This window comes from Salminus brasiliensis, chromosome 9 (assembly GCF_030463535.1).
Source record: "Salminus brasiliensis chromosome 9, fSalBra1.hap2, whole genome shotgun sequence".
Classification (NCBI taxonomy): Eukaryota; Metazoa; Chordata; class Actinopteri; order Characiformes; family Bryconidae; genus Salminus; species Salminus brasiliensis.
In genome coordinates this window covers 5,103,856-5,118,556 of record NC_132886.1, presented here as the reverse complement: position 1 = coordinate 5,118,556, position 14,701 = coordinate 5,103,856, and the positions used below count along the sequence as shown (strand labels likewise).

The 14,701-nt window shown below is 39.9% G+C and overlaps 1 protein-coding gene across 8 annotated transcripts in view; it reads left to right on the top strand.

Annotated features, from left to right (window-relative positions):
- The window catches only part of LOC140561945 (SUN domain-containing ossification factor-like), a 28,194-nt gene extending 14,065 nt beyond the window's left edge, over positions 1-14,129 (top strand). For 3 of the 8 annotated variants that reach the window (XM_072687226.1, XM_072687225.1, XM_072687229.1), the window contains exons 7-24: positions 649-763; positions 893-1,014; positions 2,039-2,106; positions 2,635-2,742; positions 4,029-4,134; positions 4,360-4,380; positions 5,655-5,710; positions 6,502-6,584; positions 6,714-6,779; positions 7,535-7,612; positions 7,769-7,850; positions 8,035-9,396; positions 10,763-10,850; positions 11,010-11,114; positions 11,447-11,607; positions 11,734-11,822; positions 12,021-12,076; positions 13,189-14,129. In XM_072687226.1, the coding sequence (XP_072543327.1) occupies positions 649-763; positions 893-1,014; positions 2,039-2,106; positions 2,635-2,742; positions 4,029-4,134; positions 4,360-4,380; positions 5,655-5,710; positions 6,502-6,584; positions 6,714-6,779; positions 7,535-7,612; positions 7,769-7,850; positions 8,035-9,396; positions 10,763-10,850; positions 11,010-11,114; positions 11,447-11,607; positions 11,734-11,822; positions 12,021-12,076; positions 13,189-13,653 (3,231 nt within the window). In that variant the 3' untranslated portion in view covers positions 13,654-14,129. The remainder of the gene's footprint in view (positions 1-648; positions 764-892; positions 1,015-2,038; positions 2,107-2,634; positions 2,743-4,028; positions 4,135-4,359; positions 4,381-5,654; positions 5,711-6,501; positions 6,585-6,713; positions 6,780-7,534; positions 7,613-7,768; positions 7,851-8,034; positions 9,397-10,762; positions 10,851-11,009; positions 11,115-11,446; positions 11,608-11,733; positions 11,823-12,020; positions 12,077-13,188) is intronic. The other 5 variants (XM_072687230.1, XM_072687228.1, XM_072687231.1 and 2 more) reach the window with 4 other exon arrangements.
- Positions 14,130-14,701: the final 572 nt, after the last annotated feature.

Here is a 14,701-nt window from a genome sequence, read left to right as displayed (position 1 = left end):
TTTTTTTTATTTACAAAACTTATATAAAAGGTTTAATGCAAATGTTCTGGCACCCTTGTTGATTTTCTAGGTGGATGTGAGTCACATCTTTTGTAGAGAGACACTTCTGTATGTTGTAAAGCATCATTTAATATGCTGGGTTTTTTTTGTTTTCATTTTTTAAATGTTAAATTCATTAAAAAAAAAAAAATTAAAAAGATTTTTTTTTTTAAATAGTTAAATTATATAATTATTATAAATTATTGTATGTGTGTGTATATATATGTATATATGTATATATATATATATATATATATATATATATATATATATATATATATATATATATATATATATATATATAATTTTAACACGTTTGTTTCCTCACTTATTTACACTTATTGACACTCCCAGGGCTTTTGCAAGTGTCTCTGTGGCCTCCCAGGTTCAGACCCTCCCCTGGGAAGCTGCTCTAATATTAGACATTCAGAACCTGCTCTTGTGTAATTGGATCCATTCTGTCGATATAGACCTTAACAATGTTCCTCACAGTCTGTAGCTGTTAACACAAGCAAGTCTCCAGTGTCGTTAGTGATGTTAGTCTAATTAGCATATTGTTGTCCTTGTGCTCGCTGTGAGTTGCCTGAACCTCTCCGCTTTAACATTCAGCAGGGCCTTCACATCACCACAGAAACGGATCCATCAGTATCCGGCAAAGACCCCGAAGACATTCCTACTTTTGATGAGTGGAAGAAGAAAATGATGGAGGAGGAAAATGAAAAAAGTACGATTTAACAGCGACTGCAGTGCTTTTTATTATCCTCTTAAACATGACCAGTGTGGATTCAGTGGTGTGAACATCAGCCATGTTCGTTTTGAGTGTAATGCATTTCTCCCCTCTCAACCCCGTCAGGTCAGACCACACACACGTCCTGTAACGGGGGCTCCAGCACTGTTAAGAAAGTGCAGAAAACCACAAACTACGCCTCGGTGGAGTGCGGGGCTAAGATTCTGTCCTCTAATCCAGAGGCAAAGGTACGCAAACCAGCTGGCCATACTGCTAAAGTGCTGCAGGTATTCCCGTACTAAGGACTCCCATAAAGCCTTAGAGTGACCGTACTGCATCCATATAGGACTGTAGGAACCTTTGATCATTTTAGAGACCTGTAGGTATCTGTATTATAATGTTGATATGATACAACATATATAGATTTAAATTAGCTAAGACTTGACTGTGGAAGTTATTATTGGGTTGTTCTGATCAGTTAACGAGATGCTAACTGTGATGTCTGTGTTTGTTTATCTGGAGCTCCTCAGCCATAAGTGTTAAAGCGTTGAAGGCATTTAAAATAGAACTGCTGAAAGCCTCACAGTGCCCATGCTGCATTAATGACTGTGGTCACCTCCGCCCTGTATACTTTTGCTGTATTATTAATGGACTTTTGCTATTTATTTATTTATTTATTTATTTCATTATTTATCATTATTTATTTACTTACTTTAGTTTGATTGTATTAACAAATTATTGTTGATATATTTATTTACTTTAGTTTGAATTATTTAAGTTTAATTTTTATGTGCTAATACATTTATATGTGCAAATAAATAATATCTCACTTAAAAATAAACATAAATAATACATGGTTTTAATATAATCAAAAAAATTTGGTTGCAGAAAAATATAATCAAAATTAATATATTTTATAACTTCATTACTCAAATAAAAAGAATAATAAGTAGGAAACTACACAGATGAGAAATGAAAAGGAAAATGAAAGGTTTTAGAATAATAAACAAAGTAATAATAGCAATAACAAATAATAATAGTAAACAAATAATAAACCACGTGAACAAATAATTGCAGTTAGTTGTTTTTTTTTTTTGTTATATATATATATATATTATATATATATATATATATATATATATATATATATATATATATATATATATATATATATATATATTATTTTTTTTTTTTATTATTATTATATATATATATTTTTTTAGTGGTTTCCAAAAAAAATCTCAGTGCTAATGTCTGTATTTGTTTATCTAGAGCACTTCAGCTATCCTGATGGAGAACATGGACATGTATATGCTGAATCCTTGCAGCAACAAGATATGGTGAGCCAAACAAACAAACTACACTAAATATATTCTAAAAATCTATTATTTATAATTATTTTGACCCTTATAGTCACAAGTGCCACACCGTCGGGTCAGATTCCTCCCTGTTGTGTCATTCTTTGTTTCTGATCCAGATCTGATCTGGTCATCTGATACGATTGATCGTCAGCATCCCTGTAAAATCAATTCCTTGCCTTGAAAGTTGAATCATGCCTCCTTTCCTCCTCCTTTACTCGTATCTTCGCTGCAGGATAGATCGTATTTGTTATAATGTCCTGTATTAGCGGGTGGTTCTGCACCTCCCAACAAGGTCAGGAGCTGTAGTGTAGAATCGAGTCCGGACCTCCAGTCTTGTTCTCGTTCCTTTAACCCTACTTACTTCATACTCCACTCTTCCAGTCACTCTGATCTCTGTTCCTGTTTTCTTCTTCCCTCATCTTTCCATCATCTCTCCTCCTCTTCCCAACCATAGCATCCACCTTTTCTCCAAGTTCAACCATTCTGTTCCTCTCTGTGCACCTCCAGGTTTATCATTGAGTTGTGTCAGCCCATTCAGGTGAAGCAGCTGGACATTGCCAATTTTGAGCTCTTCTCTTCAACCCCCAAAGACTTCCTGGTGTCAATCAGTGACAGGTCAGAGCATTTGGTTTTTCACTGAATGAACTGGGCTGTTTTGCAGCCTGCTGAGAGCTTTCCTGCTTTTTAAAATCTCTTTCAATTTGGGATTCTGTTTTTCCACTCGGCCAGTTACACAAACGAGGGATTTCTCTTGGTGAGTGCAGGTCTGTTTAACATGTACTAAACAGACTAAGCATCCATGCTAAAATATTAACCATTTTCAGTTAGGAGCTCTGGATTTTATGAAGACTCCTTGCAAGACGATATTTAACAAAGTAGGCACACTATGTGGACAAAAGTATTGGGACACCTATACATTGCACCTACAAGACGTGCCATTTCTATGGCATCCCATTTTAAACCCACAGGCACTATTATGGGGTTGGTCCCCCTTTACAGCTCTGACAGCTTTCACTATTCTAGGAGGGTTTTCTACAAGGTTTGTGGGATGTGGGACATTTTGCCCATTCATCCGGAAGGGCATTTGTGAAGTCTGTATTAAATATTGGACAAGAAGGTCTGGCTCGTAATCTCCATTCTAGTTCATCCCATAAGTGATTGATTTGGTTGAGGTCAGGGGTCTGTGCCGGTCAGTCACGTTCTTCCACACCAAACTCGCCCAACTATGCCTTTATGGAGCTTGCTTTGTGCACTGGGGCACAGTCAGTCATGCTGGAACAGAAAAGGGACGTCCCCTAAACTGTTCCCACAAAGTTGGAAGCTACAATCGCCAAGAATGTCTTGGTCTGCTGAAGCATTAGGACCTCCCTTCACTGGAATCAAGGGGCCTATAGGCCAACCCCATAGCATTATCCCTCCTCCACCAAACTTTACTGTTGGCACGGTACAATCAGGCAGGTAACGTTCTCCCGGCATTTGACAAATCCATCAAACTGCCAGATGGAGAGAAGCTTGATTAGTCACACCACACTACACGTTTCCACTGCTCCAGAGTCCCGTGCCTAGCTGCATGGGTAGGTGCTTGATTTTATACACCTGTGGCAATGGGACTGAATGAAACACCTGAATTCAGTGATTAAAAGGTCTGTCCCAATACTTTTGTCCATACAGTGTTGTTTTGGTCATGCCTTCTTGTTGGTGTTGGTGTAATCATAATTTTTCATTGTTATTATTAGTCTTTATATAATTGTACATGATCATCGAGTTCCATAAACCTTAAACAGATCTAATATTAAATTCTTTATTAAATAAAATGAGAAATTCGGGGTATTTAGTATTTTGTGATTTGTCTCTAATGCGTTGTGTGAATATTGGAAATGAACTTGCTGGTTTGTCCACAGATACCCAACCAACAAATGGGCCAAACTTGGGACGTTTCACGCTCGTGATGAACGAACAGTTCAGAGTTTTCCACTGGACGAGCATTTATACGCTAAATATGTGAAGGTATGTGAGGACAGGTTCTGGTTTCTTGTACAGATGTTTTTTAACCTCCTAGATACAACGACTTTACGTAGGAGTGTTTGTTTAAGCGTTAAAATCTCATGTTTTATCTGTTTTAGAATGAATGAACTACAAGCTTTGAACTGCATCAGTTTTCTCAGCCATGCTTTTCCTTTCTCAAATGTTTCCCTGTTGTGTTTTTTCCCCCTCTTCTCTCCTCTGCTTCAGATGTTCACCAAGTACATTAAGGTTAGCCCCCCAGCCTCTCTCTTAGAAGTGCTTGGATAAGTGGGTGAAGCAGTTGGGGGTGGGTAGTTAGAAGGGGCTAGAAACACACTAGAAAGTCACTGTGGATCTTCAGGTTATATTAGATCTTGGGCAGTGTGGAAATGTCTAGAAGGATTGAGGAGAAAGGTGTAGAAAGTGTGCAGCTTGTGCTCGAGTTACTTTCTTCATGAGGGGCCTTAAACTGAGCGTTCCCATTTTTGGGATAATTATCCCTGTATAAATGACCTTAAAGGATTCCTCCATACATAATTCAGCTACCTAAATGTAAACGTGTGTTACCGTGTAGTAAATGCACACTGATTGGCTATAAAAGGACCTCACATTGCTCACTATCTCCAGCTGCTGGAGGCTTTGTTTAGGAGCCCCTCAGTAGAAAGGACTTCACAGTGTGTGGTGCTGACGACATCCTATGTGTGGTAATGCATATCTGTGGTAATCCTGATAATTCCTTCATGTGCCAGGCAACTGGTGGGTGTGTGTTGCGTGACTGCACTTACTTACTTAAGTGTTACACTAACTGCTCTTGAACTAACATTGTGTTATGTGTTGGACTGGAGTGGACTGGACTGAGGGCATTTATGTGTTGCTCTGTGATGGAAATGGGTTTGAGTGGGAGGACATCTTTTAAAAAAAAAAAAAAAAAAAAAAAAAGTCCAAAGCTATTTGCTGAGAATGGGATTTAGAGCTGCTTTTAGAAATAATAAGCATTTTTGTAAACTACTACTACTTAGTTAGTACAGTCTTAGTTTTAAATAAAAAAGTGTCCACAAACTTTAATTTTTTTATTAAAAGGTGCCCATATCTGTCACTGTACAGCAAAATGTGTCCTCCGCATTTTACCCATCTGTGTACACACACACATGCGCACAAACACCCAGAGCAGTGGGCAGCCAACTCCAGCACCCAGGGAGCAGAGAGGGTAAAGGGCCATGCTTGGGGGCCCCGGCAAGATGTTTGTTAGTCTTTAAAGAGGGCAGACACTTGAAAGCTTTCAGATCTAAAGGACAGTCAGTCTGACCGCCTCCTCCATTCCACTTCCTCCGTCCCATCCCTGGCCCTCACAGTTCTGTCAGATCAGTGCCTCAACGGACCTGATGCTCCTCATTATTATCATGTTTCCGAAACACTGAACATTTTACAAAATATTTGACCCTGTAGTTTTCTCATACAGCTTATGAGAAAGGGCTTAGTGACGTGAATATAACTGTGCTCCTTTTATTTGCATGTGTCTGTAGGTGGAGCTGCTGTCACACTTTGGCTCTGAGCACTTCTGTCCCCTCAGTCTGATCAGGTGAGCTTATGGGAGCTTTCCTCACAAATTCCACAATATACTACTACAGGCAATCTGCCGTTAAAATATGAGAATCATTTTTCACACACATTTTATATATATATATATATATATATATATATATATATATATATATATATATATATATATATATATATATATATATATAGTGTGTGTATGTATGTATTTATTTATTTATTTTTTATGTACAGTAATAACATAAATAAAAAATAAAAAATCCTCATTTCCATATCTCCGTTAATCACTTTGATATAATGTGAATCTGGCTGTTGTTTTTTATATTGTAGTAGAATTGACTGTAAAGTTGACATTTTGGAGACCCAGTGTTTTTGCATGATGATAAAATATGGTGTACCCTAATTTAAGTACTCTAAACTAGACATTAAATGGTACTTATTTTTTTTTTATTAAATATTTCAAGCGTTCTGATTCCCAAAACCAGTCCTCATAGTGTGTTTCTGCACTGAACCATTCTGAAAACTGATCAAAGGTGTACTGGAAGCTGGGTCAGTCTGGAAACAGTCTTCTAGATACCTGGATTCCTACTTCTGTAAAATCATGAAGGGGAAGACCCAGCTTTCAATCTGCGCATTAATAATAATAATAATAATAATAATAATAATAATAAAAAAAGGTACATGAATTTATTATAGGTTGCTGACAGCACAACTGCACTCAGTGACAGACTGACGTTCTCCAAATCATCCTTTATTTAAAAATTAGTTTTGTAAGCAGACCTTTTTCCTTATAGTGTCTTCTTTTAATTGAAGGGTTTTCGGGACGAGTATGATGGAAGAGTATGAACTGAATTCAGAGCCTTCTGAAAGACTCAACTTTGAAGATGATGACTATGGTGAGACCTGGCTTTTAGCTTTCTGCAGTTCAGTAATGGCAGCATCTATATGTATGATATAAAGCTATCTGTAGTTGCTCATAGGAAACTCTTGTCATTGCAAGTTTTATCTTATCTCCTATCTTCTAGATTACCCTCCTGGATATTTACCATCAGATGACAAATCTTCGAAGAATTTGATTGGGTCTGCCAAGGGTAAGGACTTCATGGCTTAACATGGCCTGAGGACTCAATGGATTCTGTCAGCGATATTAATATATTGTACCTGACTCATTCAATAAACTATTGTACAGTTAAACCTATGTATGTCCAAATGTTTGTGGACACCCCTTATAATGAATTCATTCAGATACAGCTTTAAGTTGCATCCATCACTTACACAGATGTGCAAATTCGTACCCACACAGCTTGTCTAGTCCCTGTAGAGCCCTGTAGAGAATCATGCCCAAGGTCAGGTGTGGGCTAGAGGGGTATAAAGTCCCCATCATTGAGCTGTTGAGCAGTGGAGCTGTGTTCTCTGGAATGATGGGTCTCCATCCAATACTTGTCTTGGAGATTTGATAGGTCTCCATTCAACTGTGATGAGTTGAGGAAGCAGTGGCATGGTAATCATCCAACATCCTGACCTCACTAACGCTCTTGTCGCTGGATGCAATGAAATCCTCACAGCAATGCTCCTATAAAATAATTTAGTGGAAAGCCTTCTTTCATGGACAGTAGAGACAGTTACTCCAACAAAAATAGACAGAATAGACTTTTTTTTTTTAAATACCCTTTCATTTTAAAAGAAACAATGAACAAGCAGGTGTCCCAATACTTTTGTCTGTATAGTGTATGTAATACCAAAAGGTAATAACTGCATCAAAATTGGTATTTATTTATTTATTTATTTATTTATTTATTTATTTAAACAAACATGAGTGTCTTAACTGTTTTGTATGTATTTACAGACGTTATCATTAATATGGTGAACAACATTGCTGCCAATGTCTTGGGTGGAAATCCAGAAGATGCAGCTAGGAGTGGAGGTACACCTATGTATAAATGCACATACATGTACCAAGCTTTAAGTGCTTGACCATTGAGGCACTGTTCTCACATACAGTGAGGCAAAAAAGGTCTGAGACATGAATTTATTTATTTATTTATATTGTTATTAATTTTTTTTAACATGTGTTTGGTAGGTAATTACTCCTCCCAGAATGTAAATCTGACAGAATCATCAGGAACTCCTCAGACAGTTCCCCCGACCACCTCCTACATCATGTGAGTATTTCTGTATTTGATACATTTAAATAATAATCAATAATTGACACCAAGTTACTAGAAAAAGAAGGAATGTCCTGTCATGTCCTAAGGGCTGTGATCCTGATGGGGACAGTGAGTAATCATTATCCCATGAATCTTCTGGGTCACTATTCCACCATTGTGTTTATCTCCTGTTATTCAGATCTGAGACCTTTGAGGAGGACCTGCTGGAGTCGCATGCAATCACAAAGACAACGTCCATCACGCAAGACACAACGGCCGTAGACCAAACAGTACCTTTACCCACAACACCTCTAACAGAGGCTCCCTCAGCAACTCTGCCTGCTCCAGAGTCCCTGGCCCCAACGCCCCCTGATGAAGAGCAGATCGTCACTCTGCTGCCCAAAGAGGAGGAGGAGGAGGAGGATAAGCTGGACCAATCGAAAATCCCAAGCTCCATACCACAGGAGGAAGAGCAGAGTGTGAAGGCAGACCAGCACCAGCAGTACTCACAGGTGCGAGAGAGGACGTACGGTCACGAACAGTCTTCTGATTCCTGCTCTTGCGTCGGTTCTCTTGACGAGTACCTCCTGCAGAGCTGCTTTCTACTGCCATCTATACAGAAGACGAAAACCATGAGGACGTCAACGACAAGTAAGATGCTTCAAGAGTCACAGACTCCGCTCAGAACTTCCCAAGAAACACAAGCTACAGTTGCAGTTCCAGTGATTTCTTCATCGTCATCATTATCATCATCATCTCTGACACTGGAGCTCCACACCCAGACAGTGGAGACCTCCTCTGTTCTGGAGGATTCCACCACAGACGTGTTGGTTCCTCCTTCACCAGAGACTGAAAAGAAGCCTGAAGCTGGATCTCTGGAACTTGAGCCGAGTCTTACCTCAGCCCTGCCAAAACCCACTTCCACAGATGCCCTTGCCTCTAGAGCCACACATGCTGTAGACTTCCTGGACCTCTCAGTCATAGAGCCACCTCAGCTCACACTCCCTCAACATGAGAAAACTAGAGAGAAACCACTGGAGGTCAAGAAGACTCCTGTCCTTACCTCCCACTTAGAATCAGCGTCTACTCCAGTTTTAAAGACCAAAAGTGAGGAGGTAGGTCTTGACCAGAAACCTGCAGCTGCAGTAGAGAAATCCACCACAGCGAGCACGTCCAGCACTGTGGACCAGGCACCAGTTACCCTGCTGTCCACCCCAACGGATCAGGCTGTTCCCCAACCAAGCAAAACCAGGACTTCAGCCCCTGCTGGGACGTTGACGGCTCCCCCGATCACAGAACCCTTGGAGGGAACGGCGGGTGCTGCAGAACCTAAAGCTGAGGAGCTGCTTGAGGAGGCTGTTCTAGGTGGCCATGGCAGTAACGGGCAGTCAGGGCAGCCATCTGCCTCAGACTTTTATGCAGAACTGCCCAGTTCTACAGATGCACCGATTCACGGCTCTAACCAGAAGGAATCGGTCTTCATGAGGCTCAACAACCGGATCAAGGCTCTGGAGGTGAACATGTCTCTCAGTGGGCGATACCTGGAGCAGCTCAGTCAGAGGTACACAGTGCTTACAGAACGTTAATACAGGTCATATGGACAGCCTGTCCAAAGATGATTGGAGACTTTAAGAAGTGTTAGAACGTATTAAGACTATTCAAGTTTAGAATTGGGAGAACAAGATCACACACTAATGTTTGTGACATGATCTCAGCACTCAATAGTTTGGCAAAGGAAATCTGTCAAAACATTATTTAAACTTGTTCCTCATACCAGGAAAACACTTCGAAGCTTTAAATATGAAGCTGACTATTGCACAGTATACAAAGATTTTGACATATTGTACCTAGTTTTATATTAAGTCTGTTCCTAATTGGACTTTTTTCTTACTGAAAGAAAAATAAATTACTGTATAAATCAGGGCTTAAAAGGCAAGATTTGTCTTTTTGCTGGAAATCATTTAAGCCTAAATTTAAAACTGGATCCTTTGCATTGCAAACTTACTGCAGTTAATTAAATTTACAGTCTCGTGCAAAATTGGAAGAAAAAAAGTGTTGTTGAGTATAAATAAGTCACGTTGCTACAGAGGCTACTTCACGTTTTAAACATAATTACCGTTTATTTGCTTAATTGAACATATTGTTTACAAAAAATAAATAAATGTGGCATGTGCAAACATAATGGAACACAAAATGATTGTTTATTGGTTTAGTTAGTTTTTCGCACCCGGTGTTCAATTCAGAAAATAAATATCAACTGTACCAAAATTGTTTTCTGTAGAGGGTTTGTTGTCAACAAATTTTATAATTTAAACCTGAGTGTCCAAACTTTTGCATCATTGCTGTCATGCAAAATCCTAGCTGTGGGCAATCTGACAAAATTATTGTTGAAATAATAATGGTCAATCTGATGTGAAATAAGCGAGTGTATCTGAGATATATCGTCAGCACTCAAAGAGCACTGATCAACTGCACCCAAATTTCCTTACAGAGAGTGTAATTAGTGCTGTTAATTAGATGAAGGGCAGCAGATTTTAATATAAGTGAATGGGCTCAGTACGGTATTTGATTATTTGAGTATTTGAAAAGCAGTTTTTGAATCAGTCGCTGCTGATGAGGTTTGTCTGCATGCTAAAGTATCGCAATAAAATGTGTGTATCGTGAAATTGTCTTTAAATATTGTGATAGAATATTTTTCCCATATCTCCCAGCCCTATTGTCACTGTGACAAGAAGAGCATTTCTGTTGGGCCAGTAATCAGGAAATGTTTACGCGATATAAGATTATGCCAGTTATGTGTGGCTGTAGGTTTTTGTCTAATTAATACATTTTACACTTTTAGATTAAAAAGCAGTTTCAGAATTCTGTAGGTACTGGTCTTTATCTTTCTTCTAGCTTCATTCCTTTCTACTTTACCTTCTCCACAGGTATCGGAAGCAAATGGAGGAGATGCAGAAGGCTTTCAACAAAACCATCATTAAACTCCAAAACACTTCAAGAATTGCTGAAGAGCAGGTCAGCACGGGTTTAATTTGTTTGTGATGTTCTCTGTGCTTTTGGGAAAAGCTGTCTGATCTCCTCAGGTCTCACTGGTCTCAGCAGCAAAGCCATTAATCAGAGCTGCATTAGTGTGCATTTAGATTTGACGTCTTATGTTTTCCTTGTTCGTTGTAGGACCAGAAGCAGACGGAGTCTATTCAGGTTCTGCAGGGGCAGCTGGAGAACATGACTCAGCTCGTCCTCAACCTGTCTCTGAGAGTGAGTCAGCTACAGAGTGAGGTAGGGACTCCTAGAATTATTAAATTTATTGTTGGTGACTGGAGAGATTAGGTCATGGAATGACCCTTAAACAAGCGTACCATCTGACCCACCGCATTAGTGCATGCATCATTTCATTAAAGAGAGAAGGATGGATGGGTCTTTGTTTATCATTTTTAATCCATTCTATTGATACTAAAAAGAAAATAAATATGTAGTGTTAATCTGTATATTTTGATGACAATCCCTATACCCAGTTTTTATTAGAATTATTTAAGAGTAAATAATAATAATAAATAATAATCCTGTTTAGTTTTTTAACAAAGATGTTTCAGCACTGTCATGTTTCACAGGTCTCAGACAGGTACAGCTACCTGCTGTTGTGTCTGGTCCTCTGCTTCCTCCTCGGTCTGGCCGTCTGCATCAATTTCTGTCGCATGCCGGCCGAGACTCCCTCGGCAGAACCTGACGACGCATCCATACCCAAGACCTACAGCTACTGCTGCCCTGAGAGGTGAGGCTGTGTGCACTCAGATTTACAATGATTATGTATACACTCATAGGTACACACACACACACTCTTGTGGCTGTATGGTATTTGCAAAGATCGATCTTACCACAGACTAACTGCTCGTTTCAGCGCTTCATTGGGTTATGAGGACGTGAGTCTTAAGCGGAGAGCATCTTACCCCTTCTCACAGTCGTCCCTGCAGATTCCAACTACTGAAGGTACGCACTAGAACTGTTCACAAACAGGCCTCCACACAGGAGACGGGATTACTGCTTTTTAACTGTACTTTAAATTCTGTTTACATTCTGATTAGAACTGTAACTAAAAGTACATCAAATATCAAAATATCATATCTGCATTTTTCTCACCAGCTTTTTTAATGTGATTTAATGAGATGCTGTCTAATACATTTTTAGGTATAAACGAGGCATACAATGTGGAAACTCAAAGGAATACAGTTGGGAATAAAAAGGTATGATGGTCAGGTCTTTGTTCATTCTGTAGTACTCAAAGCTGACATTTTCATCTATTAAGTTGAGAAAATTCCCGTGTATAAGATCTTTAATAATTATAGTGACTTACAGGCATACATCTATTTATCTAAAATAAATCAAAAACGAACCTTTAAAAGCTTTTAATAAGGTCATCACTATAGCAGACCAGTTACAGTGCAGCCAATCAGTGTATTAAAAAAAGCAGTGTACTGTACAAGGCATATTAATGTAGTACCACCACATGGCCACTGGGTGTCCCTTATGTCGCACACAGTATCCAACTCTACATGTACATAAATTAATTAGTATTATTGGTATGGGGACACCTGCTCATTCATTGCTTCTTCTTAAATCGAGGGGCGTGTTTCCTGCTTTTGGTGGAGTAACTGTCTCTAATGTCTAGAGAAGAATCTAGCTTTCTACTAGATTTTGTAGAGGAGCATTGCTGTGAGGATTTGATTGCATTTAGGTCCGGATATTGGATGATCACCACCCCACCTTGTCCCTAAATCCCAAACTCATTGCAAAAGTACTGGATGGAGCACCACCATCCATCATTCCAGAGAACACAGTTCTTCCACTGCTCCACAGCTCAGTGCTGGGGGGCTTTATATACCCCTCTAAAGCCCATGCCTGGCATGAGGCAGCATGGTGCCAATAGCTTCATGTTCATCTGCTCCTGCAGAGAGTCCTATTCTAGTGGCAGTACTTCTTTCTCTACAGGGACTAGACAAGCTGTGTGTGTGTGTGTGTGTGTGTGTGTGTGTGTGTGTGTGTGTGTGTGTGCATTTACACATGTTTCAGCAATGGGTGCAACCTAAAGTAGCTGAACGCATTCATTAGACCAGGGTGTCCATAAATATTTGGACATATAGTGTATAGAACATGCGCTTTATGGTTAGGCCACACACTTCTGGTTCAAATCTGAAGACAGACACACATTTTGAACAGTAGTGGCATTGTGTTACTACCATACTAAAAATCATGCTTAAACAGTACCCAGTAATTCTCTCTCTCTCTCTCTCTCTCTCTCTCTCTCTCTCTCTCTCTCTCTCTCTCTCTCTCTCTCTCTCTCTCTCTCTCTCTGCAGCAGAAGAAGAGATGTAAAATGAAATCCAGCTCAAAACCAGAGACGTTAACCCCGGCTGTGCTCACTGTCTCTTCAATTCCCAACGGGAGGCCACAGTATAATAGCCTCCCTCTCCAGGGTTTGATGTCGTCTGGTGGGCCTGGCCCCTCTCCCTTCACCTTCAGGGACCCTCCATCTGAAGGCAGCTCTGAGGCCTCTTCCCATTCAGACGAGCCGTCGTTCTGCGGCATCTCCACCTGCCGCAGCCTCTGCGAGGGTCTGCCTCCTCCAAAGAGCCGCTCAGAAAAGAGAGCCTTCAAGCGGCGGCGTTCCAGGCCTAACTGCACCGTGGTCCAGCAGCTCCTTCAGCCTGTAGAGAGCGGCAGCCCACCGGTGCGGCCTGGACCCATGCAGGGTCTTATCAAGACCACCACAGAACTCAGTGCAGGCAGAGTTGGGGTCACCACCATCTCTGGACTGACTTGAAAGGACACAGTTGTGACTGAAACGCGCTAATGCTGCTGACACCCGTAGATGCTGCTGACCGGTGGCTACCAGCTTTCTGCCATTAGCAATGTTAGCACTCGTTTTGGTCAGCTTATTCCTTTAACTCTCATCGTGTCATATGAATCCTGTGGATGTATGAAAACTGCCCGCGATTGTGGGAACCCAGAACAGGGTCACGGACTCCGAGACAATCGTCCACTCTTGTGCAAAGCACGGAGGGTCAGTCAAAGCTGAAAGCATGACTCCAACATGATCAAAATGTCCCGCTGCACTGCTGCTTTGAAAGAATGATAATTTGCACAGTTTTAATCAGGTAAAGACCAGATAACACTTAGGCTTTACTCAGTGATTTTTAGACTTTTGTCTTTGAATTTCAATGAAAGGCTTTTGAAGCAGTCAGGAAAGCTGGTTAATGATGGACTGAAATTTATTTTTGATAAAATGAATGAAAAGCTTTCAAACTCTGAGCCATTTTCTTCTGTTCTTAGTCCTTTTTTAACTTCATTAGATCGACTACTTTTATAGTCTGACACTTCTTAGAAACCCTCATCATGTTGAGGTTTAAAACGCTGAGCTACTGCTAAATGGTTTGGGGGGGTCGATCACTTCAGTTGTGGGTTTGGAGGTCAGAATCCAGCATGGACTGATTATTTCCCTGCTCAAAATTTAACCCTGTTGACACGTATCCAGATATTTTAAAAATGGAGATTTCTCTCTTTTAGTTTTTGAAAGTAAGTCCTATATAGGGCAATAGTACCTCATAAACAGAAAAAACACAGAGGTTTAATCCCAAATTATACTCCCCATGTAGTGTACTATGCAAATCAGGAAATGATGGACTAAGTAAATCTTATATACAGCATTATATATGTAAAAGAACAGTATTTTCATGTATCCATGTGTGTAATTCTGCTTATAGACGCTGTTGTTTTATGACTTATGAAGGTATATAAGGAGGGATTTGAGGTAGAGCCAGAGACATGCATGCTTTGTGACCTCAGGGTTTTCATAAAGCTGTTTTCCCTGT